General features: G+C 41.8%; 1 protein-coding gene across 2 annotated transcripts in view; it reads left to right on the top strand.

Annotated features, from left to right (window-relative positions):
- PDLIM1 (PDZ and LIM domain 1) overlaps positions 1 to 24706 on the top strand; it is a 91141-nt gene that overhangs the window by 35734 nt on the left and 30701 nt on the right. Inside the window, exons 2-4 of one of the 2 annotated variants that reach the window (XM_061634689.1) lie at positions 3551 to 3702; positions 21675 to 21759; positions 22623 to 22625. In XM_061634689.1, coding sequence (XP_061490673.1) covers positions 3551 to 3702; positions 21675 to 21759; positions 22623 to 22625 — 240 coding nt within the window. The remainder of the gene's footprint in view (positions 1 to 3550; positions 3703 to 21674; positions 21760 to 22622; positions 22626 to 24706) is intronic. The other variant, XM_061634688.1, reaches the window with a different exon arrangement.

The following is a 24706-nucleotide window of genomic DNA, read 5'->3' as shown; positions in this document are numbered from 1 at the left end:
GGTAGACCAAACCATGTGTGTTTTCTCTCTGTCAATTATTACTCACTGGAATTTGGTTGGCTGCCAAAGTGAGTTTATAGCAGCCCACAGGGTAGACAGTAAAGGGTAGAGAATCTTCTTACTCATTTCTCTGATCTCTTTTTAAAGTGAAGGGTCAAATCTGTAAAGAAGTTTGGAGCAGCCATGGTAAAAGGTAGGGACAGGGCATTCCAGGCAGGGTGTTGCAGGTGATCCCTGGTTAAGCTTTACCAGCAGCACAAACCAAACCACATCTACTCAGAAGTAAGTTATATTGAGTTCTCTGGGGCGTGTTCAGAAGTGTGTTCAGAATTGCAGCCTTCAGGAACATCCATCTTTACTCCTGAGTGCTCCCATCTAACATCTCCACAATACTAGGTTCCTTTCTTCCTACAGTGGCCATCTGGTGACTGGCCTGGCCTGAGGGCACTTAAAGCCTTCTTCCAGAAGCAAGAGGCTAGATTAAATGTTCCCTACCCAGGCTCCATCTTTTAGCTAAGATTTCTATATTAATTTCCAATCAGAGAAATGTTTTTGTTTGAATTGTATGCTCCAAGCAACTGTGGTTGATGTTTAATGTATCATGCTTAGTGACATCACTAGGGCCTGCCCCTGTGACATCAGTCAGGCCCACCCCTGAAATATCTTCTGACCTGGCAACCCTAATTACTGAGTTAGGCCCTACATGTCTACTTATCCTTCAAGATAAAAGTGGCACACTTTTTAAAAAATATGATTAAAATTACATGTAATTTTGCCCTCAAACTATGAAGCAACTCCTGCAGCTTCAAAATGTTCTTGGTTGCTTGTTCTTTCTCATGCTCCAATTTCTGTTGTACAAAGTTCTCCCGTTATATATTAGGTGGTGGTTAATTAAGGTCAAACTGCCCCATCGTTCCCATATCAGCATTACAAACATAGTTGTGTCTGGCATAACAAGCCTATCCACACTAGTATTGCTGCAGGCCTCTGTGTAGAAATATTCCCTTGTTAAAGGGCAGGTAATTGGACATAATTATATAAAATACTGATATTATACCGTATCTGTGAATGAAGATGGAGGAGAGAGTTTGGCCCAAGGGTTAGAGAGGTGTGGTGCCAATGATCCTATGCAACCAGTGCCTCTGCTCATTTAGACTATGCACATGGAAGGGAGCAGGATTGTGTCTTGCCCTCCAGACATCTGTGCATTTGGTACAACATATGCAAAGGGAAGCTTTTGTGTACATATTTTTATGTAAACTCTACTTCAGGAATAGGGACCCTCTGGCCCTCCAGATGTTGCTGGACTCCAACTCCCATAATCTGACCATTGGCCTTGCTGGTTGGCCAACAACATCTGGAAGGCCAAAGGTTCCCCACCCCTTTTCTACATAAACAGGAATAAAAAGCAAGCCTCTGCACATAGGCTCCCCCTAGAATGCACAGACATCAGGGAGGGGGGCTGCCAGGGTATGCAGTATTGGGTGAAGCCCGTAAGTGCAATATCAATATTTCCTCAATGCTTAGTCTGAACACGTTTTCTTTCCTGCTCAGTTGTATTATGGCAACATGGTACATTGCAGTTATGCACCACCTTTCAAATGTTCAAAGCACCATGTAAATCAGGGGTTCTTAACTTGTGGTCTATGGACTCCCTGTATGTATGTGTTTATGTGCATTTTTCTGTGGAGGGAGTGCATAGCTTTAATCAGGTTTTCAGATGGGTCCATGACCCAAAAAAGGTTAAGAACCACTGATGTAAATTAATAATTATACTTCGTATACCACCTTCCATTTTTCAAAATGCTATAATGCACTATCTACTTGAAAGACGTACCACAACTGTGTAAGGAAAGTCAGTATCTCCAGTATTGCAGGTGGGAACACAGGAGCAAGGCTGAGAGAGTGATTTGCCTAAGGCAAATTAATGACTTCATAGCAGGGGTTACATTCAAACCAGGGACTTCCTGCTTCATACTTAGTGTCTTAGTCACTATGCTACACCAGTGCAGTAACTGATTATTGTGCTTTGAATGGAATAAAATATGAGGCATCCTGTTAATGATAACAAGAAAAGAAATCTGTTGGAACTTGAATCTGGCAAAGTGTTATGGCTAGCTTGTGAAACGCCTCTGGTTGCTAGGCACCTAGAACCCCTCTGATTTCTGAGCTTTCAGCAGACATAGCTCAGAAATTTGAGTCACCTTCTGCTATATTTACTATTCATGAGGACAGAAACTTAAAAGAATGAGGACCAAGCTTGCCAGAATTCACAGAAGTCAGAAACCAACAATTATGTGTTGTGTTTTGAAACTTAAGTTTCATAATGTCTGTGTTCTAAGCTTTTGGAGCCCTTTTAATAGGAATGGCAAGCTGATATATGTAGTTCAGTATGGATTATTTAGAGTTGGCTCAGGGCAAATGTGTGCTTTTCCCTACCCGCTGCCTCCCACTCATTCTATTATGGAAGGATGAGCGAGCCAAACTAAAAAGGAGCTAGTGATTAGTTTTTGTTTTCCCTTTATTGCGGTTGTATGCTAAATTTTTCAAGAGGAGAGGTAGGTAGGTGTGTGTGAATTCTTCCCATTTGCAAAGAAATTCCTTTTATTTAGAAAGTATCCTTGGTGGAGGCAGAGATGGTGTACCATTCAAATCCGGTGAAAGTAGATTTCAGTGCAAGTCTTCATTGAAGCAACAAGGTGCAAATTCTAGTGCGGCTGTGTTTTGTGAAATGGAATTTGTCCAAGGAAAAGGCTGGAGCTAAAGGATCCTGTGAAGATCATGTAGGATTGTCAAACTGTCTTTAAAAGTGGGTTTACAAGTATCTTTACTTCCAGGAACTGTATTTTTGTGGCAGTAGTGATCGGCAACAATTGCTGTTAGAATTGTTAGAATTGCTGCCTAGTCTGTTAAACTTTAATTTTTTAAAAAAGTGTTATTTTTGTGGGTAATCAAAGAGATACCACAACCAAGAGTGACATTCAGGGGGTACAGATTCACATCATTGTCCCCCAACATTTCCAGATCCTGATGATGCCAAAATGGCAAGGGGAAAATCCATAGTGAGGCTGTTCTCATGCTACCGCAAGTAATGGCAGGATTACTCCCTCATTTACCTTGAAGGATCGTTGGGATGACAACATTAGTTAGTTGAAGGAGAATGCTAATATAAATGCATACATTTCAAATTTAGCAAAATGGTTGCAATCTCCTCACCGAGAGCCCGCATGCTCAATATTCACACTTAGTCACGCTTTGGCTTGGCATGATGTGTGAACCAGGCCAGTATCTCATCAGTCTTTTACAATTACTCTGTAAATTAGGACAGTATAACTAGTAGCGTATTACAAATGAGTAAGTGTGGTTCACTTGCACTCTCTGTGTTTATGCCTTTATATTAATGTCCATAGTCATTTTTGCTAGTCTCTTTGTAGCTACATCTTGGTTATTCTTGTGAAATAAGACAGAACCATTATACAAAGGGCTGCTTTAGCAAGACCTGGGACTTTCAGTTTTGCTTTTTGTCAATTTCTACTTTCCTTTCTTCCAGGTTACCCCTGGCAGCAAAGCTGCAACTGCCAATTTATGCACTGGAGATGTTATCATGGCAATTGATGGGGAGAATACAGAGAACATGACTCACCTAGAAGCACAGAACAAAATCAAAGGCTGCATAGATGAAATAATTCTGACGGTGGGCAGGTAAAGTTGCGTTTTGATTGAAGGACTTAAGCCAGCCTGGTTTCGGTATTCAAATAATGCACAAGGACACATGCCAGCTCTGGCTGGTTTGCCAGCTGCAGATGTTCCTGGACAATGGTAACTCTGATTACCTCCTGTGTGGATTACTGTAATGTGCTCTACATAGGGCTACCCTTGAAGATGACATGCCACAAAATTGCAGGTCATGGAAGCTGTTTGACTGTTGAGTGGAACAGCTAGTTGGAGCCATATTTTACCAGTTTGTAATGAATTGTGCTGGCTGCCAGTACATTTCTGATCTGAATTCAAGGTTTGGCTGATGATTTATAAAGCCCTGAATGATTTGGGGCCTAAATTCCCTGTCTAGCCCTGCCTGTCTGTTAAGATCTTCCAAAGAGACCCTTTTAAGCATATACAGTATAAGTGGTATACTGTGCTGTGATGCGTGAGAGAGCCTCTTCACTGCCCTGGGTATGGAATTTGTCTAGTGCTTTCTCTGGACTCATTTGGATGCCAGCTAAAAACATGGGTTATTTAGCCAGGCTTTTGGAAGCAATTAATGTTCCACTTGGAATGGAAAATTATGATATAGCTTCAAGGTGGGCTGATGTGAGGTGTTCCATCTGCTTATCTATTTTATTACTGTTACATATTGTATTCTAAAATATATTTTGCTGTTCTCTGCCCTGAAATCTTTGGATGAGGGGTGAGCTAGAAATGCTGTCAATAAAGTGTGTGTGTGGGGGGGATGGGTATGTGAGGGTCACATGCCATCCCTCCGCACACCACTCCTGACCTTCCTACATTGTGTGGGAAGGTATGGAAGGGGCTTGAATTTGTGTTCAGTTGAACATGTTGTAAACCTCTTTAAGATCTTCCTGCTCAATGTAGGAAGGTTGGGAGTATACTACATCCTTTGTTTGTGAATGCCTGGACTTTAATGTCTCCTGTACATTCTGATAGCAATTATGTGTCATTGGCTGATTTGGGGAAATTCTTTTTGTGTGCACTAATATTTCTTTTTGAGAAGGTGTAATTAGTTGTCTTCAGACAAAAGCCCATGCCAGTTAGGTGCAAATTTTGGGTAATAGTTTGCTACATTGCACATTATCTTGTTGTCATGAAGATCATCATGAACATTTGGGAAGTTCTGCTCCTAGTGAGAAGATTGAAAGGAAGATGCCAGTGCTCACTGGATTTTTTTCCCCAAGCGCTTGTACAGATAACCAAAGTCTAACTCAGCCAGTAAGCATACTTGCTTCCAGTGAAATACATGAGCGTAGGTATGCTTGATGTTACAATGGATTGTGGGCAGTGATCGATCTTTTGCACCAATGGTGTGTACTACTTCTAGTCTTAATCTGCATCCACATCCCTCAACATTGTGTGAAGAGAGAGTCAACCTGCCCCTTTTTCCTTTTTGGTGCTGGAGATGGGCCGCACAATAGTATTTTTCAATCAATCAAATTTTATTATGCGGTCATAGACCCAATATACAATTGATTTTACAGGTAGTAAAAACCATGGATTATAAAATAGAGCTGGCAGAGCTCGTGGAAGTTAAAACAGAGCATTGTTAACTAGGAAAGATCTTGCTTATGGTTTGGGCGGTGAAAATGAAGTTAGCAGCAGATAGGGTCTTATTTTTAAGATGCTTATAACCCACCTTTCATCTAAAAGAACTCAAGGTGGCTATCAACAACGAATTAAAACAGATCTTACATGTTTTGATTTTGTAAAACTCCTGTGTTTGGTAAACAGTAAGGCACTGTTCCAGGGGAAGGTTTTTTAGGGTTTCCCACTTTAGAAGGGCTAGATGAGTCTCTATGTGGGACACAGTGAAACATTCAGGCAGTAAAGAGGTAGTGGTGAAATTAAAAGAAATCAAATAATACCAAAAATTAGTGTAAGCAGGAAATTGCTTGTCTTGTGATGAGCATTTGTTTATTCACAAGATGCAAAATAAATGGTACACCTAGCAAAGTTTGAAAGATAATTGGCCTTTTTTCCATCAGCAAAATTGCGATATAGAGTTTGGATTAGCGAAAATGGAGGTGTGAGCAGAAGGTGAGCTGGCTGTTCCCCTGCTCTTGAGGAAGCCACCTTTAGGCAGAAGGAATCCCATGTGCTTGCCTTAGGTGACACATAAAAGGCTGGTGGCAGCAGAAAGAAAGAACTGGGATGGGTTAGCCTACCCTACAGGGTTGGTGCTGGAGTGGGGAACTGCCCAACTGTTACCTTCCCAGCTTTGGAATGCCTTCCCTAGACAGCTTTGTGAAATGCCTGCGTTATTGCCCAGGCACCAGGTTAAGGGCCTTTTATTTACCCATGTTTTAAACTGAATTGTGCCTCTGTTTTACTCAGTCGCTTTCGGTGGCTGTTTTATTGACTGCTCTTACCACTTTGTGTTTTATATGTTTTGGTTGGGAATGTTTTGGTTACTTTTTGAATTAGCATTGTAATTCTGTTGTTTTGATGGTAAGCTACTTTGGGGACTATTCTTTTATCAGAAGTAACAAATACTTTGTTAGAAACAAATCTTATTCACTGTAGCCAGTGGCTTTCAGTGTTCAGGTGATTTTACCCAAAACAGTCAACAACCTTGTTAAGTGTTTGAGCCCCAGGTATAACTATGGAAATACAGGGTGTAGTTTTCTTTCCTGAACTTTTATTATAATTGCTTGCTTTAAATGTAAGACAGTACCCCTACTTTACTTTGCTTGAGATTTAAGATGATGATGATTGTTGCTGGACCTTTTTCAGTTATACAAGTGTTTTCAGACTACGCAGATTCCTAAATTGGTCAGAATGGAGAGACAATGAGTGTATTTCATACATTTGTGGTACTGTGAAAATGCATGGAGAAACAACTGCTTTCACCAGATTATTTGGTTTTGCTAAATCGGAGTATCTGACCTCTTGGCTTTGAAATTGGTTTGGGATATCTGTTTGAAAGACAGTCCCTTCAGAAGAATAAAATCGGCTCTTAAATATTGTTTGGAAGGGACTTCTGTGGTGACAGCAGCATCAAGTGTCTATTTCATTTTCTTATATAGTAGTTAGGAGTTTCTCTCTGTTTCCTCCCTCCCCTCCAAGGACTTGCAGCACTTCCTATTCATTGAGCAATCTCCTCTTTCTTCCCTCAAACCTGCCCCCCCTTCTCAGGCTTCTGTGGCAGCTCCTGCGTGTTTGGATTTTCATTCCTTTCCTGATGGGGATTTTTGGGAAGGTTGTATGTTCTGCCAGATCAGCTCATAAAACTGAGTTCATAGTTTGATAACTTGTTTCTCTCCTCCTATCTTTTTTTAATGGAGATGAGCAACTATTGTGCAAGATCATACAACTACTGGGCTAATGTATAACCACGAGTAATTAAAAAACAGTTGAAAGGTGGGAGGAGCTACAGACATGTTGTTCTTGTGAACTCTTTAATATTATTGTAAATAGTTGCATGTACCTTCTGTTCTTCCCATCTGCCCTCCCAAAGCTTTGGAATGAAGCCTGTAAATTTCTGTTTCAAACATAGTTTATTGTTGCAAAATCACTGTTAAAAAATGGAGCTGGCAGTATATTCACTTTATTCAACTGCCAGCAACACAGAAAAGCAGAACAAATCTCTGGAAAGTGAAGACAACCACCCAGAGAACTGTTGTAAAATAAATATTTTAATTAGAGACTAAAATGTGTTCTGTCAACAGAAGTGTATTGAATTAATTCAAAGATGGAAAGCAAAACAAGGAACTAAAAAAAATTAGAGGGAAGTGAATGTGCTCTAGGAATGCCATGAATTCTCTTGGCTCACTCCAATCCTGTCATTTTCCTGAGAAGTCACTTGACCCTGAGAAAAGGCTGTCATCTAACACAGTCTGGCATGCTGTGTATGTGTGTCTATATATGGACATCCAAGTATACTGGCTACTTCTAGAAGTATAATTATTTTTAACAGCTATTGGCAACGTGTATTTTCACAGTAATGTAGTACATGGGATACTTCAGAGAGCTAGCCTCTTCAGAAGCAAGGGCTGTATGTAGACCTGGTCTTAATTATACAGCCACAAGAGGGGCTGTATACTATAGCCAGCATGGATTTTTCACATTGTGCCATGTTATAAATTGAAAATACCCCCATGCCATTCTGCTGCTTCCCATAAGCTCATTTCAAAACAAAATCTTACAAAACTTGTAAAATCGTAAAACTAGTCCTGAACTCGGAAATGTTTAACAACCCTTTACGTTTTCATGGTGATACACAAAACAGTCAGAGAACTGAGAGTTCAAAGTGTAAAACAAGAGAAAAATAATCCAGACCTCTGTTTTTCTGTAAGTGGTCTCATAATTTGTTGAAATTAATTAAAAATCAGCCACGTTCACAGAGTACCTGTAATCCTATTACTGACCTTGCCCCATACTCTGACCTTCATCCTCTGCAGTTTAAAAGTTAAGAAAATGCCTAGCTGATTTTTAATTTAAGAAATTTAACATTGAAGTCTATTATAGTGTTGGGCATGCTCAGTAAGAATGGTCAGTGTTCTGCAAATTAGACTCACAGCTGTTTGGCTTGGCTAATCAGGTAGCCACACCCACACCATACCTTTATTTCACTTTAGACAGTCATGGCTTCCCCCAAAGAATCCTGGGAAGTGTAGTTTGTGAAGAGTGCTGAGAGAAGACACCTATTCCCCTGACAGAGCTCCAGTGGCCAGAGTGGTTCAACAGTCAGCCCCTCTTCTGCAAATTGTACCTCTGTGAGGGGAATAAGGCCTCTCCTAGCAACTCTCAGCATTTTTCACAAACTATACCTCCCAGGATTCTTTGGGGGAAGGCCATGACTGTCTAAAGTGAAATAAGGGTCTGGTGTGGATGTGCCAGGGACAGTTTTGGTTTAAATTTGGGTGGGAGGCTACATGTGCCTGCTGTAAAATAAAAGGGTGGGGGGAAACCCTGAAAAACAATGAACTGTTTCCATACTGTTAAGAATGCTTTCCTTTTGGAAAGGAAAAGGGCTTTTCCTCTGCCCAGTGCCCACCCACCCAATCTCCGGCCCCCTCCCCTCCCTCCCCTTCCTCCCCTCCCTGTCCCTCCTCCAGGTCAGTTTCACCTATTCTAAGCATGATTGTACAGTAAATCATGAGTAAATCCCATTGAACTCAAAAAGCATGCAAATGATCAGACCTCCCCTCCCCTCCTCCTATCCCCTCCCTTTTGTCCCTTCCCACCTCCCCCCCTTCCAATCCTCTCCCCCTCTTTACCCCCCTCCTTTCCTCTCCTGTCCCCTCCTCCTCCTCCTCCGTGGTCAGTTTTACCTATTCTAAGCATGATTGCTTGGGAATAAATCCCATTGAACTCAATAAGCACGCAAATTATTTTACTTATTTATTAGATTTATTAGTTGCCCATCTGGCTGGTTGTCCAGCCACTCTGGGTGATGTACAAAATAAAAACATACAAATACATTAAAACATTAAAATCTCAACAGTAGTAATATAACCTAACCCACCCCAAAAGCCTGTCTGAAGAGCCCGGTCTTCAAGGCCCAGCGGAAGTTCATCAAATTATCAGACTTGCCTTTCCCCTCTCCTTTCCTTGTTACCAAATTCTTCCAAGCTACACAGGAAGTGGATTGGACCATGAAAGACCAACCCAAATTGTGTTTGCATTTTGAAAAATTTGTAGGGCAGTACAATATCTCAGAGAGGAGGTCAGGTCTCCTGCTGCCCTGATGCATTCACTATGTTGTTGTTGTTATGTACCTCCAAGTCGACTATGATTTATGGCGACCCTATGAATCAGTGACCTCCAAGAGCATCTGTCATGAACCACCCTGTTCAGATCTTGTAAGTTCAGGTCTGTGGCTTCCTTTATGGAATCAATCCATCTCTTGTTTGGCCTTCCTCTTTTTCGACTCCCTGCTGTTTTTCCAAGGATTATTGTCTTTTCTAGTGAATCATGACTTCTCTTGATGTGTCCAAAGTATGATAACCTCAGTTTCATCATTTTACCTTCTAGTGACAGTTCTGGTTTAATTTGTTCTAACACCCAATTATTTGTCTTTTTTGCAGTCCATGATATGTGCAAAGCTCTTCTCCAACACCACATTTCAAACGAGTTGATTTTTCTCTTACCAGCTTTTTTCACTGTCCAACTTTCACATCCATACATAGAGATCGGTAATACCGTGGTCTGAATGATCCTGACTTTAGTGTTCAGTGATACATCTTTGCATTTGAGGACCTTTTTGAGTTCTCTCACAGCTGCCCTCCCCAGTCCTAGCCTTCTTCTGATTTCTTGTCTCCATTTTGGTTAATGATTGTGCCAAGGTATTGATAATCCTTGACAAGTTCAGTGTCCTCATTGTCAACTGTAAAGTTGCATAAATCTTCTGTTGTCATTACTTTAGTTTTTTTGACGTTCAGCTGTAGTCCTGCTTTTGTGCTTTCTTCTTTAACTTTCATCAGCATTAGTTTCAAATCATTACTGGTTTCTACTAGTAGTATGGTATCGTCTGCATATCTTAAATTATTTATATTTCTCCCTCCAATTTTCACACCTCCTTCATCTTGGTCCAATCCTGCTTTCCGTATGATGTGTTCTGCATACAGATTAAATAAACAGGGCAATAAAATACACCCGTCTCACACCCTTTCCGATTGGGAACCAATCGGTTTCTCCATATTCTGCCCTTACAGTAGCCTCTTCTCCAGAGTATAGGTTGCACATCAGGAAAATCAGATGCTGTGGCACCCCCATTTCTTTTAAAGCATTCCATAGTTTTTCATGATCTACACAGTCAAAGGCTTTGCTGTAATCTATAAAGCACAGGGTGATTTCCTTCTGAAATTCCTTGCTCCGTTCCATTATCCAGCGTATGTTTGCGATATGATCTCTGTTACCTCTTCCCTTTCTAAATCCAGGTTGGACATCTGGCATTTCTTGCTCCATATATGGTAAGAGCCTTTGTTGTAGAATCTTGAGCATTGCTTTACTTGCATGGGATATTAAGGCAATAGTTCGATAATTACTGCATTCCCTGGGATTCCCTTTCTTTGGAATTGGGATGTATATGGAATGCTTCTAGTCTGTGGGCCATTGTTTAGTTTTCCATATTTCTTGACAAATTTTTGTCAAAATTTGGACTGATTCAGTCCCAGTAGCTTGTAGCAACTCTATTGGTATGCCATCTATTCCTGGTGATTTGTTTCTTCCAAGTATTTTAAGAGTAGCTTTCACCTCGCATTCTAAAATTTCTGGTTCTTCATCATATGGTTCCTCCATGAATGAACCTGCCATCCTGGCATCTCTTTTATAGAGTTCTTCAGTGTATTGCTTCCATCTTCCTTTTATTTCATCTCGGTCAGTCATTGTGTTTCCCTGTTGATTATTCAACATCCCTACTCTTGGTTTAAATTTCCCGTTCATTTCTCTAATCTTTTGGCTCTTGTTCTACCCTTTTTGTTGTCCTCTTCTATTTCTATACAGTAACTATTGTAATAGTTCTTTGTCCTTATGTACTAGTCGCTGTATTGTTGCATTTAGGGTTCTAACCGTGGTTCTTTCTCCTTTTGCTTTTGCTTTCCTTCTCTCTTTAACCATTTGAAGAGTCTCTTCAGTCATCCATTGGGGTCTTTCTCTCTTTTTAGCTAGAGGTATTTTTTTTTGCATTCTTCTTTGATAACGTCTCTGACTTCATTCCATAGTTCTTCTGGTTCTCTGTCAACTAAGTTTAAAGCCTCAAACCTGTTCCTTATTTGATCTTTATATTCTTCTGGGGTGTTATTTAAATTGTATTTTGGCATTATGATTGCTTTGTTGGTCTTCTTTAGCTTTACTGTGATTTTTGATACGACCAGTTCATGATCTGTACCGCAGTCTGCTCCTGGTTTTGTTTTTGCAGAAAGTATGGCACTTTTCCATCTTCTGCTACCAATTATATAATCAATTAGATTCCTATATTGGCCATTTGGTGATGTCCACATGAACAGTCGTCTTTCCGGTTTTTTAAAAAATGTGTTTGCAAGAAACAAATTATTGGCTTCACAGAATTGAATAAGTCTTTCTCTTGCTTCGTTTCTGTCTCCTGGGCCCCATTTCCCCACAATTCCTAATTCTTTTCTGTTCCCTACTTTTGCATTCCAGTCCCCCATGATTATCAGCACATCTTGTTTTGGTATGCGATCAATTTCTTCCTGTACTTTTGCATTCACTATAGCTGCCCAATTTCCCTGGTTTTGAAGTTTGATAGAAATATTTGTTGGCTATAGGTACATTCTTAAACTGCAAGGGTTTTTTGCCTATTAGTGAAAATAAGCTTTAGTTAATGCTTCATTCCCTAACTTGACTATTTCCCTGTGTACAGGAGACAGGTGGTGGGGGGGGGGATGCCTTGAGGCATTCAAGCAACATTCCATTCTGTCATAGAATTTTAAAGATGTTCGTTCAAAAATTGCCACCCTGGGCTCCTCCTGGGAGGAAGGGCGGGATATAAATCTAATAATAAATAATTAAAACTGGGTGAAAAGCACCCCAACCCCCCCAAATCAACATACGAAATCTAGCCAAAAGTACACACCATTTTATATTGCTCAGCAGATTGACTGTGAGTGAAACTACATGTTACAATAGAGATTTGTGTTAGATCATCCTTACCATTTTCAAAATGAAATAGAGCAGGTCTAGGGAGCCTGTGGTGCTCCAGATGTTGTTGGATGCTTAACTCCCCTCAGCCTGCATGGCCAGTGATGTGGGATGATGGCAATTGTAGTCCAGCAAAATCTGGAGGGTTCCTTTTACCTGGGCTAGAAGGAAACACTGGTGCAAATGGTGCTTACTGTGACAACACAAATGCCATCATAGTGCCTCTGTGGTGCCTGCCCCTCAACCTTTCCAGGTCAGGATCCATGGTTTGAACCTGTGATGCAACCATATTTTTCTTAGTATAGGAATGGAGAACCTGTGGCCCTCCAGGTGATGTTGGGCTTCAATCATCGCTGACTATTGGGTGTGTTGGTTGGGGCTGATGGAGTCCAACAACACCTGGCTGACCACACATCTCCTCATGCCCAGTCCTGATTGTTATTGTCCTAACAGACCTAATTTACCCATCTTGCCCATCCCCAATTGACTGCCTCATTTGTCACAGCAGCAGTGGTGAGGTTGCTTGTGAGCTCAGAAGAGCTGTTCTCTTACCCTTGCTGGAGCTCAAGAGGCCAAAGAACAGAGGAGTTGCTGATCCCAACCCCTGACATCAAAGAGAATCCCTGGCCTGAGCTCCCTGTCTGCTAACAACAGCTGGGAGAAAGTGAATGCTTTTACTGAATGCTAGCAGAGATGGGGTGGACCCTGAAAGAAGACACATGAAGACACATCAGGGTTCCTCTGCCTTTACAAGTTGCATGGCAGAGAGCAATGTAACAGAGGGGGCTTATCGCATGCTGGGTTTGGCCTACACAACTATGACCTCAGTAGAGGTGTGCTAGTATTTTGCCGAGTTCAGATTTGGTACCAAAATCATACCAGCGTAACCCTGGAGATACACTGGGGTATCTGCACCAGGGCAGAAGGTTTGCATAAAAACTTAAAAGCTCTCCAACTGGGGAAAACAGAGTATAAGGATTACGTCCTTTAAACAAATAAATAAATCAGAAGAACCAGTCATATGTGTCCCACATAATATGTAAAAGGACCTTTAATTTGAACTCCTTTAACTTCAAACCCACAAATCTGCCCTCCAAAACCTTTGCCACAGCTTTGTGCTGCAAACATTGCTATAGGTTTTGGTAGGGGGAAACCCATATTTGGGGTTTGTAGTTAATGGAGCTTATTTGTACCCTAGGTACCATACAGTTGGTATGCCTGTTATATTCCTGCAATGGTAACTATATTAAAAGAGGGCAGCTTTATCTGTTTGTAATAGATGACTTGTTTTGAGTAATGGAAGCATTTTGCTTCAGCTGTTCACAAGAGACAAGGAAATCTTACCCTTGCAGGACGCAAGAGTACAAACATTAGACATTGTGCCTCCTTGTTTGGATAACTTCTGGTACTGGTGGAAAGCAGAGCCAAGAGCGACCTTGTCCTTTCCATTTTTATCCACTGAATAAGTCTGCCTGGATGCCAGCCTTTGAAATAAAACTCAGTATGTGCTATTGTGTTCCTTAAATATAAAGGCTGACTTGATTCTAATGCCACATGCTTTCTTATTCATAGAAAAATAGCTCTCTGTAACCACCAAGCATGCCAGATGTCTTTTTATTAGGATAGCCAAATACAAAGGGCTTTAATAGCTGTGTTGAAGAGGTAATTTTGGGTGAGATACTGCATCTGCTGAAAATTTCCTCTTCTCACAGTGATGAGTACTTTGAACCTGTTAGTACCGTTTTATCTGGTAACCCTGTTCTCCATCTTTTTCATACAAGATGTGGTGTCAAGTACATTCTCTGTGAAAAAACAGATGTTCTTCCTGAGGCGAACAGACGTCATCAAAGGAGTGAAAGGGAGCCTAGATTTTGAAAATATTGTGTGAGTGTGTGATTAAAAAGATAAACAAAGCTCATTTATAAAGCATAACTTGTGAAACAGGAGAATCTCTTTATCCATTAGGATTGTCCCTTTTCAAATAAGGCAAACAAACTTTGACTAAAAGGGGATTTAAGCGCAAACCTGCAGTGATGCCTGAGGTATGTCAGTTATCAGGCTTTGACTGGGTGTGCCATGGTGCTGAGGATGTAAGCATGTCCTTGTGTTTGTTGTGTTGTGTTGGGAGCAGAACGATGTTATGGAAACATCAACTGAGGAGAAAATCCATACACATGTTGCTGTGCATGGATTATTTCCTAGCAGATGTGATTGATGTAGGGTCATTGTGGTCAAAGAACTCTCTGAACTTGTATGTATCAGCAGCAGCATACATCTGTAACTCTTTGGGACATTCTCACTGATTGGGTCAAGTGAGATGTGTCCGCCCCCCCCCCGCTACCAATAATCCTGGTTAGTGACCCTGACTATAAAACTGATTTTTAATAAGGGGTAGTTGGAGCTACTGCCCTCGAATGTCTGCTAAAGCATTCCCTCAGCATTTCATTTTGTAGCATGTAAGCCACCTGACTTTCACAAGTATTGGATACTTGTTAATGCCAGCAAAGTAACTGGGAACTGCAGCTGCTTTGCTTTTTTGGAAAGGCAGCTGTTTTATATTTTAGGAAGCTAACTTTGGAATGCTGTTCTTTAAAGGTGAGAGCTTGGTTAATTCCTTGCTCATTCCCTTGCCATGATCAAGACTCTGGGAATTTCCCCCTCAGTAGAATGTCTTGCTTTGTTAAGTTTTGCATGCCAGAAATATTATAATTTGTCAACAGTTGCTGTAAACCGCCCAGAGAGCTTCAGCTATGGGGCGGTGTACAAATACAATAAATAAATAAATAATAAATAAACAGTTGGGACAACTGACCCAGCTCCCAAAAGACATAACTGGGCTGGTGCAGATGCAATATTTCAGTCTCTTAGTCATGCGCTTGCTCATTTCCTCTTCTGCACAAATTCACCCCTTCTTTCCCTTGGCAGTGTTGCATGAATTCCATCCTCCAAGGAAGGCTTGCTGTGAGATCAGACCCTTTGTGTTTTTGTGGCATGCTTTCTTTAGATATTCAAAAGAGTATTTCTAATGAATGATACAGGAACGGACAGCTTATTGGGGTTGGCATGCAGCTCCCCTTTCAAAAGTAAATTTTTAACAAATCAAGACTAGGACTATATGTCTTTTCCCAAATAAGGGAATGTATAGCTTGCCGCCTTTTGCGTTCTCCTTGCCAGGAGTTGCAGTGCAGAGGGAAGAATATCTCTTTCACAGCAGATGTTTCCTTAAGGAAGGAACTCTGCTGTTTACAGGGGACAACATTTAGTGGCCATTTTCAGAGAGATATTTGTAGAGAAGTGAAAATGTATGTGCACACCTGGACCAGGGAAGAACAAGTCTGATGGAATGGACAATATCAGACTTGGCAGGAGAGACTGACATACATTAAGTTACCTCTTAGCCTAATCTACTTTGCAGGGTTGTTGTTAAAGATGAAATGCATGTGTCCCTGAGTTTTTTGAGGAACAATAGAATATAAAAAGCGGTAAATAAATAAAAAGCATAAATATCTACAACTTCTGGTGCAGTTTTTGCTAAGGTAAAATTTCTCACTCCTTTAAAATGAGTAGCCCTATAGGTAATGGACAAAATATTCAAATAGGAAGCTTGCTTATCTCTGGGGACTAATTTCAGCATAACATTTTCCAGATACATATTTTCTGCCAAGACCAGGGCTAAGTATGACATATTTGATTTATTTTTATTTATCAAAATGTATTTACCACTTGAATATACAGTGATTCCTCAGTTAACAAATCCTCCAGGAAAGAAGCTCGTAACAAAGTCTTTTTGGGGTGTGGGGTGCACATTTCGACATAGTCAGAATGTGGCTCCTTGTCTATTGGATTGCGGCTGCTGCAGGCAGCTCTCTCACACGTGCCTGGAATGGTGTTCCTTGCCAGGTGGCGGAGGCACTTCAACAGTAAGCTGTGCTTTGGGTGCTCTGGAAGCACTGTTTACTGCAGATGCACCTGCTTGAGTGTAGGGGAGGATGGCAGAGAGAGAGAGACCAAGCATGGGGAGGTTGTCCCTTGCCTGCTTGCCTGCCTGCTCAAGTGTGTGGAAAGGAGAACTGTGCTCAGAGCTTTCACTTGGTATAGTAATGAAATGAAATGGGACCTTAAATGTAATCTGTAATGGTATGTGTGAGATTTATGGTTTGAAGCTTTATTTTAATTACAGGTAAACCTTTGCCCAGGTGAACGCAAGGGTTTATGTAGAAAAACTGGTATAAAGAAAATATCTGTGCCTAAATAAAATATGTTCCAGTTAGCAATGCTGCTGCCACTAAGACAGCTGCTGCTTGCTTGCGTGCTTGGGAGTTTTCCTACTGAGATGTGGAATAGCCCTGCTGCTGGTGAAGGGAAGAGGCACTACTTTTTTTCATAAATACGCTTGAGCCCCAATTTTAGTAAAGCATGATGATGTTAGTAAAACACGGTGAATAATATATTAATCCAGCCCTTCATACTATCTGTCAATTGAAATGTTTAATGCTAGTGTTCGTATTGCTGAAGACTTAGGATATGTCTGCACTTCAGGCATACACCATTCAAATTTTGTACGTCGCCCAGAGTGACTGGTTAGCCAGCCAGATGGGCGACTAAGAAATCCAATAAATAAATAAATAAATAAATATAGTAAGATGCTACATGATAAGAGAAAAAAGGCAAGGCAGGCATCCCTGGGTGCATTTTGGAAGCAGCCCTCAAGTGGTCTGTATGCAAGACTTACCTGACCTGGGTTGTTTCATTTCAGACATGCGTAAGAACATAAGAACATAAGAAGAGCCTGGTGGATCAGGCCAGTGGCCCATCTAGTCCAGCATCCTGTTCTCACAGTGGCCAACCAGGGGCCTGGGGGAAGCCCGCAAGCAGGACCTGAGTGTAAGAACACTCTCTCCTCCTGAGGCTTCCGGCAACTGGTTTTCAGAAGCATGCTGCCTCTGACTAGGGTGGCAGAGCACAGCCATCGTGGCTAGTAGCCATTGATAGCCCTGTCCTCCATGAATTTGTCTAATCTTCTTTTAAAGCCGTCCAAGCTGGAGGCCATTACTGCATCTTGTGGGAGCAAATTCCATAGTTTAACTATGCGCTGAGTAAAGAAGTACTTCTTTTTGTCTGTCCTGAATCTTCCAACATTCAGCTTCTTTGAATGTCCACGAGTTCTAGTATTATGAGAGAGGGAGAAGAACTTTTCTCTATCCACTTTCTCAATGCCATGCATAATTTTATACACTTCTATCATGTCTCCTCTGACCCGCCTTTTCTCTAAACTAAAAAGCCCCAAATGCTGCAACCTTTCCTCGTAAGGGAGTCGCTCCATCCCCTTGATCATTCTGGTTGCCCTCTTCTGAACCTTTTCCAACTCTAGAATATCCTTTTTGAGATGAGGCGACCAGAACTGTACACAGTATTCCAAATGCGGCCGCACCATAGATTTATACAACGGCATGATGATATCGGCTGTTTTATTTTCAATACCTTTCCTAATTATCGCTAGCATGGAATTTGCCTTTTTCACAGCTGCCGCACACTGGGTCGACATTTTCATCGTGCTGTCCACTACAACCCCGAGGTCTCTCTCCTGGTCGGTCACCGCCAGTTCAGACCCCATGAGCGTATAAAAATTCAGATTTTTTGCTCCAATATGCATAATTTTACACTTGTTTATATTGAATTGCATTTGCCATTTTTCCGCCCATTCACTCAGTTTGGAGAGGTCTTTTTGGAGCTCTTCGCACTCCCTTTTTGTTTTAACAACCCTGAACAATTTAGTGTCGTCAGCAAACTTGGCCACTTCACTGCTCACTCCTAATTCTAGGTCATTAATGAACAAGTTGAAAAGTACAGGTCCCAATACCGATCCTTGAGGGACTCCACTTTCTACAGCCCTCCATTGGGAGAACTGTCCGTTTATTCCTACTCTCTGCTTTCTGCTTCTTAACCAATTCCTTATCCACAAGAGGACCTCTCCTCTTATTCCATGACTGCTAAGCTTCCTCAGAAGCCTTTGGTGAGGTACCTTGTCAAACGCTTTTTGAAAGCCTAAGTACACTATGTCCACTGGATCACCTCTATCTATATGCTTGTTGACACTCTCAAATAATTTTAATAGGTTACTGAGACAGGACTTTCCCTTGCAGAAGCCATGCTGGCTCTGCTTCAGCAAGGCTTGTTCTTCTATGTGCTTAGTTAATCTAGCTTTAATAATACTTTCTACCAGTTTTCCAGGGACAGAAGTTAAGCTAACTGGCCTATAATTTCCGGGATCCCCTCTGGATCCCTTTTTGAAGATTGGCGTTACATTTGCCACTTTCCAGTCCTCAGGCACGGAGGAGGACCCGAGGGACAAGTTACATATTTTAGTTAGCAGATCAGCAATTTCACCTTTGAGTTCTTTGAGAACTCTCGGGTGGATGCCATCCGGGCCCAGTGATTTGTCAGTTTTTATATTGTCCATTAAGCTTAGAACTTCCTCTCTCGTTACCACTATTTGTCTCAGTTCCTCAGAATCCCTTCCTGCAAATGTTAGTTCAGGTTCAGGGATCTGTCCTATATCTTCCACTGTGAAGACAGATGCAAAGAATTCATTTAGCTTCTCTGCAATCTCCTTATCGTTCTTTAGTACACCTTTGACTCCCTTATCATCCAAGGGTCCAATTGTCTCCCTAGATGGTCTCCTGCTTTGAATGTATTTATAGAATTTTTTGTTGTTGGTTTTTATGTTCTTAGCAATGTGCTCCTCAAATTCTTTTTTAGCATCCCTTATTGTCTTCTTGCATTTCTTTTGCCAGAGTTTGTGTTCTTTTTTATTTTCTTCATTTGGACAAGACTTCCATTTTTTGAAGGAAGACTTTTTGCCTAGTTAGTTAGTTCTGTTAGTTCTGAATAAAAAGTTTGCTGAAATATGTTGAACTGCTCTTCTTGTTTGTGGTGTAGGAACTTATCATTTCCATGTTATTCCTACCTCTGGTACCAAAGTTTCTGTTAAAGAAGCAATGTCCAGGAATGCATGTACTTTGTTAACTGAGATAGTACTGTAAAGATCTCTAAGCAGTTTACAAAAAACATTAAAATTATTAATAAAACAGTTAAACAAGTAATTAAAACATATTTAAAACAGCTGTTAACTAAAAAGATTAAAATACATAAAACAGCTGTGTCTGGATAGGCTTGCCTAAACAACAAGGTTTTAAGCAGGTGCTGAAAGGAATACAGTGAAGGTGGCTGCCTGGTATAAGTAATCAGAGAGTTCCAAAGTGTAGGTGCTGCCACACTAAAAGAACGATTTCTTACAAGTGTGGAACGAGTATTATGTGACACCTGTAACAGTGCCTGATTCACAGAGTGAAGTGCTTAAGTGGGCGCACATGGGGACACTCTTGCAAGTAAACTGGTCCTGAACTGCTAAGGGCTTTATATACCAGTAGTACCAGTTCATTTATTTATTAAATTTATACCCCACTCTTCCTCCCAGAAGGAGCGCAGTAGTATACCAGTAGAAACACCTTGCACTTGGTCTGGTAACAAATTGGCAACCAGCGCAAATCTCTGAGCAGAGCTGTGATATGTTGACAGGGTCTCACTCCTGTCAGCAATCTGGCTGCAGCTTTTTGAACTAATTGTAGTTTCAAGTGCAAGGGAAACTCCATATTGCAATAATCCAGTCTTAATGTCACCAATGTCCAGGAACAGTCACAGTTGACTAACCACGGGCAGCTGATAAAAAGCACTTCTAGTCACTGAGACTACCTGGCCCTCCAGTAACAGAGCTGTATTCACAAGTACCCCCAGACCGAGTACCTGCTCCTTCAGGGGGAGTGCAACCCCTTCCAGGACAGGAAATTGACCAATTTCTCAGACACGGGAACCACTTTCCCACTGCTCCTCTGTCTTGCCAGGATTCAAGCTCAGCTTATTTTCCTTCATCCATCCCACCACTGTGTCCAGGCACCAGTCCAGGGCCCGCACAGCCTCTCCTGATTTGGATGTTATGGAGAAGTAGAGCTGCGTGTCACCAGTATAGTGATGACATCTTGCCCTGAAACTCTTAATGACAGGTCCCAGTGGCTTCAAATACATATTAAATATCATTCATACCCTGTGGCACCCTATAGCACAACTGCCAGTGGGCCAAAAAGCAATCATCCAATGCTGGACTCAATACAATACAGGACTCAGTCCTGTAGATAGGACTGGAACCACTGCAATATGGTGCCCCCAATTCCCATTCCACAGACCCGGATCAGGAGGGTACTGTGGTCAGTGGTATCAAAAACTGCAGAGAGCTCAAGAAGCAGGAGCAAGGTTGCACTCCCCATGTCCTGCTCTCTATATAGGTCATCCATCAAGGCAACCAAGACTGACTCAGTCCATGGCCAGACCTGAACCCAGATTGGAACGGATCTAAATAATTTGTATCATCAAGAATGCCTGCAGCTGCCCCACCGCTACTCTCTCCACCACTTCCCCCAAGAAGGGAGCATTTGCAACTGGTCAATAATTATTCCAATCCAAGGGTTCTAGGGCCAGTTTCTGTAGGAGTGGCCTTACTGCTGCCTCTTTCAAGGCCGCAGGGACCACCCACTCACACAGTGAAGCTTTAACCACACTCTGGACCCAAACAGTCAAACCCCCTCTGCTAGAGTTAATAAGCCAGGGAGAACAGGGGTCAAGAGGGCATGTGGTAGGACATGTAGCTCCCAGCACCTAGTCAACATCAGCTGACTGCATAAGCTGAAACTGATCTCACAATACATCACCGACCCTAGCATTGAGTAGTTAATCCGAAACTGCAACATCAGCAGAGTCAAGGTCACTCTGAATTCAAGTGACTTTGTCCTCAAAGTATGTGGCCAGTTGATCACAGCGGGTCCTTGAATGTTCCAGGGGCTCCTCTCCTACAGTGGGAGTCAGCTGTGAAGTGAGCTTTCTTCACAGCCTGCACTGACACATGATGCACACGACTGGATGCATTAACCAGTGTTCGGCTGACTTTGGAGCAAGACTTGCACCACTGTTACTCTAGTCTTTATTCAGCTTGCTTCAAACCCCAAAGCTCCCCAGAATACGAAGGAGCCCCTTGGGTTCCACAGTGCTGGAGAGGATGCTCGGGAGTGATTGTGTCAACTGCCCAGTTCATCTTGCCATTTCATAGTGAGACCAGGGCTTTGACAGGATCAGTGTGACTATCTGTGACAAGTGTGATAAGCCAAAACCTGGATTCTGGGGAATTGCCATTTATAGAATTGTCAGGAGCAATGTATGTTTATTAAAACTATGAAATACTATTGCCAGTGTGGAGAATAATAGGATTAACCACCAGATATTCTACCTTGCAGAACTGAATCAAAAATTTGGTCACCACTGATTACTGAGGAAGGGAAAACCAATCGATACAAGATGAACCTGGCTTCCCAGCCACAGGTAAGTACCATGAATGAAGCTGGCTTCTTTTCATCCGACTGTGTCCTATGCAAGTATGGATTGTACTGTGTTGAAGCAGCACAAACTACGCTCTCATAACTGCTACTCATATTTCATTTGAAAGGCACAGGTGCACTGTAGGCCACATATTTGTTGTAACACATGCATGCCTAGCATAGCCTGAAGATAAAGTCGAAGAGGGCAGGGTAAGAGCAGTGTGAAGCCATAGTGAAGTTTGGGGTCAAAAGACTAGGCTGTTCCAGGCTCCCCACGCTGCCTCTCTAGGAAAGGCCATGATCAGTAGCAGTCAGCAGGGCTTGGGCACCTGACCTCCCATGGCCCATGCTGCTCCTGCCACTGCTGCTTATTGCAAAGTAGAGGGGGCGGGTCAAGGCAGTGGTGAAGTTGGCACTTTGCAAATACATCAGCAGAAGCTCTGGATTGGCTCTGCAGTTGTGTTTGCACTGTGCTGGCTGCCACCACACCCTTTTGCCTCCTTCCTGGTAAACAGCAGTGACATGGCCAGAGTTCAGTTGAATGCTGAGCACCACTGACTGCTATTGCCCACAATGGCTACATTTTCACATTACTATTTGCCGGAGAAAACAAAGCAGTGGTTCCACATATATGATTCATCAGTTGGTGAAAATGTAGTAGTCCTGAGCTTTTGTTTTACATTCTAAGAGTTGTGTACCATCCAATGGAGAGAAAGGGAAAGTTAGTTACATACGTTTTGCATCAAAGCAAGACATAACCTTTGGCATACTCTTTTTTTTAAAAGAAAAAAGTTTTTAACCCAAATTGTGGGTTTGCTGTTGCCAGATGACATGATGATGATTATAAGCTTATCTGTCCTTCATCAGCAGGTCCCAGGGCAAGTTACAGCAGTTTAAAATTCAATGTAGAAAACAATTAAAACAGATTAATCCACAAAATGTTACGCAGCTTTTTGTTAGGAAGGTTTGGTAGTTGTGACATGGGAGCCAAACTTGGCATGTTATACCAGACAGCAGTCCTGAGGTGCCATTCTTCTGCTAGCAATTTGTGATGTTACTTTTAATTTGAAATAGAATAGGATGGTCTCTTGCACTGTTGTCTTTGGAAACGTTCTTGATGGATTGTGGCAAGCCCTGCTTGCAATAGAGAAAACAGATTCTGAGAAGGAAATGGATCTCCAGTGTGTGGGTTGAAAGCAGAATAGTCTTCCTCTACTTCCTTTATGTGTCTCTGCATCTTCTGCAATCACTGTTCTTGGCCCACAGAACCAGTGCTAGGGAGGTGTATGAAAACTCCCCCACTACTTCTAGATTAGCCTGTGGTATTTATGGCTGAGTCCAGAGGGTCTGTTCTGTCCTTGGACTGTGCTTCAGAGGAAACATGCTAAAATAGCATAATGAACCTACTCACCTCTGTTCAAGTATACAGATCTTAGTAAAAGGTTTCAGTGTCAAAAGGGTGGCATTCCACATGCACATGCATGACACAAGTGATTGCAAATGATCTGCAGTCATCACAGATAAAAAAAACAGTCTGAAATTTCATTGCACCTGACATAACCACCTCAGTACAGCAGAGGCACTTGACACAGTTTGCTGCAAAACTGTTCAGTGTTGAGTCATCGGGTTGGTTAGACAGCAGGCTGGTTCACACAGTTACATGGCTTATGATCCTGTTTGCATGGGTGGAGGAGTGGGTACCATATCAAATACTGTTTGCGTGGAGACCTGGCTCATATGTTGTTTTCCTTGGTCTTTGACAGGGAAGAATTACATACCTATTCATGCATCTATGTGGAGCATCTGCATCACATGTTACATTAGGTTCTTGAAGGGAGCAGGGACTTTCTTCTTCACCATGTAAAGAGGCTTGTTCCCAGATGTTGGTCCTAGTTAAGTGAGTAGCATATTTGCAGTCATGAATTGGACCCTTTCTGTATGGGATAGTAGTGAGAATGTGTGCACTGACCAGAAGGGCCACCAGTCTTGAAAGCAAACATTTTTGACTGCATTGGTCATGCTTAAAACAATTTGGTCTTTTTCTATTTCACCTTGATTGTCTCAGAAACTGGAGAACCTTTTTGGGGCCTTTTGGAAAATGAGGGGCACTGAAGAGACCTAAATGAAAGAAGGGTCATTTGATTGACCTGGCTTTTGTCTTTATTTCAACTCTCTTGGCACAAGAGGAAAGGAGTGACTGCACATATATAGGGCATTTGCTCAGTTGCTTTGTGTACATTTCTCCTACATAAAGGGTGTTGAGTTCAGCATGCATTTGCTTGTCATACAAAAGATATAGATATGATTAAAACCTGCTTTAAAATTATCTTGGCTAGGAGAACAGAAGTAATTTTCTTAGCACTGCAGACTTGGTGTTACTTTCCTACAGGAAAGTGCTTTAAGCTTCAGCTGAAGTTGGAGTTTTGAGGTGCATGTGCGGGAAGTCTACTGAATTAGAAGGAACAAGGAGCTGAGAGGTCTTTTGCAGAATTTGAAGTAGAGGAGAGTTCATGTTGCTCCAAACTACTGATACAGGCACATCCAGTTCTTGGGGGCTGGAGGTGGCAGTTTGGTTGACTGGGAATGTAGCCAGGACAAACCTGGCATTTGGTATAAAATACAAGATCTGCCACAATAAATCCCAGCTTCAAAACTGGGCTTTGGGCATTGTGCTTCTTAATTAATACATAAGAGCAAGAACAAGAGTGATATGAGATTTGTCAGTTTTGTCTCTGCAAAAGATCCCAAAGTAACTAGCCCTAAAAAGGATTTTTTTGCCATTGCTCCCTGTGCACGCATACTGTTTAATAACACTGGAACATTGGGTCAGCCAACATTACTGGTTGGAAATAAGTTTAGTATAGATGCATAGAAAGTACTCCTTCACACAAATCATCATTAACTTGAGGTTTCACTGCCAGGAGATATTAGTGATGGCTACTAGCAGAAAT

Source organism: Rhineura floridana, chromosome 7 (assembly GCF_030035675.1).
Source record: "Rhineura floridana isolate rRhiFlo1 chromosome 7, rRhiFlo1.hap2, whole genome shotgun sequence".
Lineage (NCBI taxonomy): Eukaryota > Metazoa > Chordata > Lepidosauria > Squamata > Rhineuridae > Rhineura > Rhineura floridana.
The sequence above is the reverse complement of the archived record's forward strand: the minus strand, read 5'-3'. Positions and strand labels throughout refer to the sequence as shown.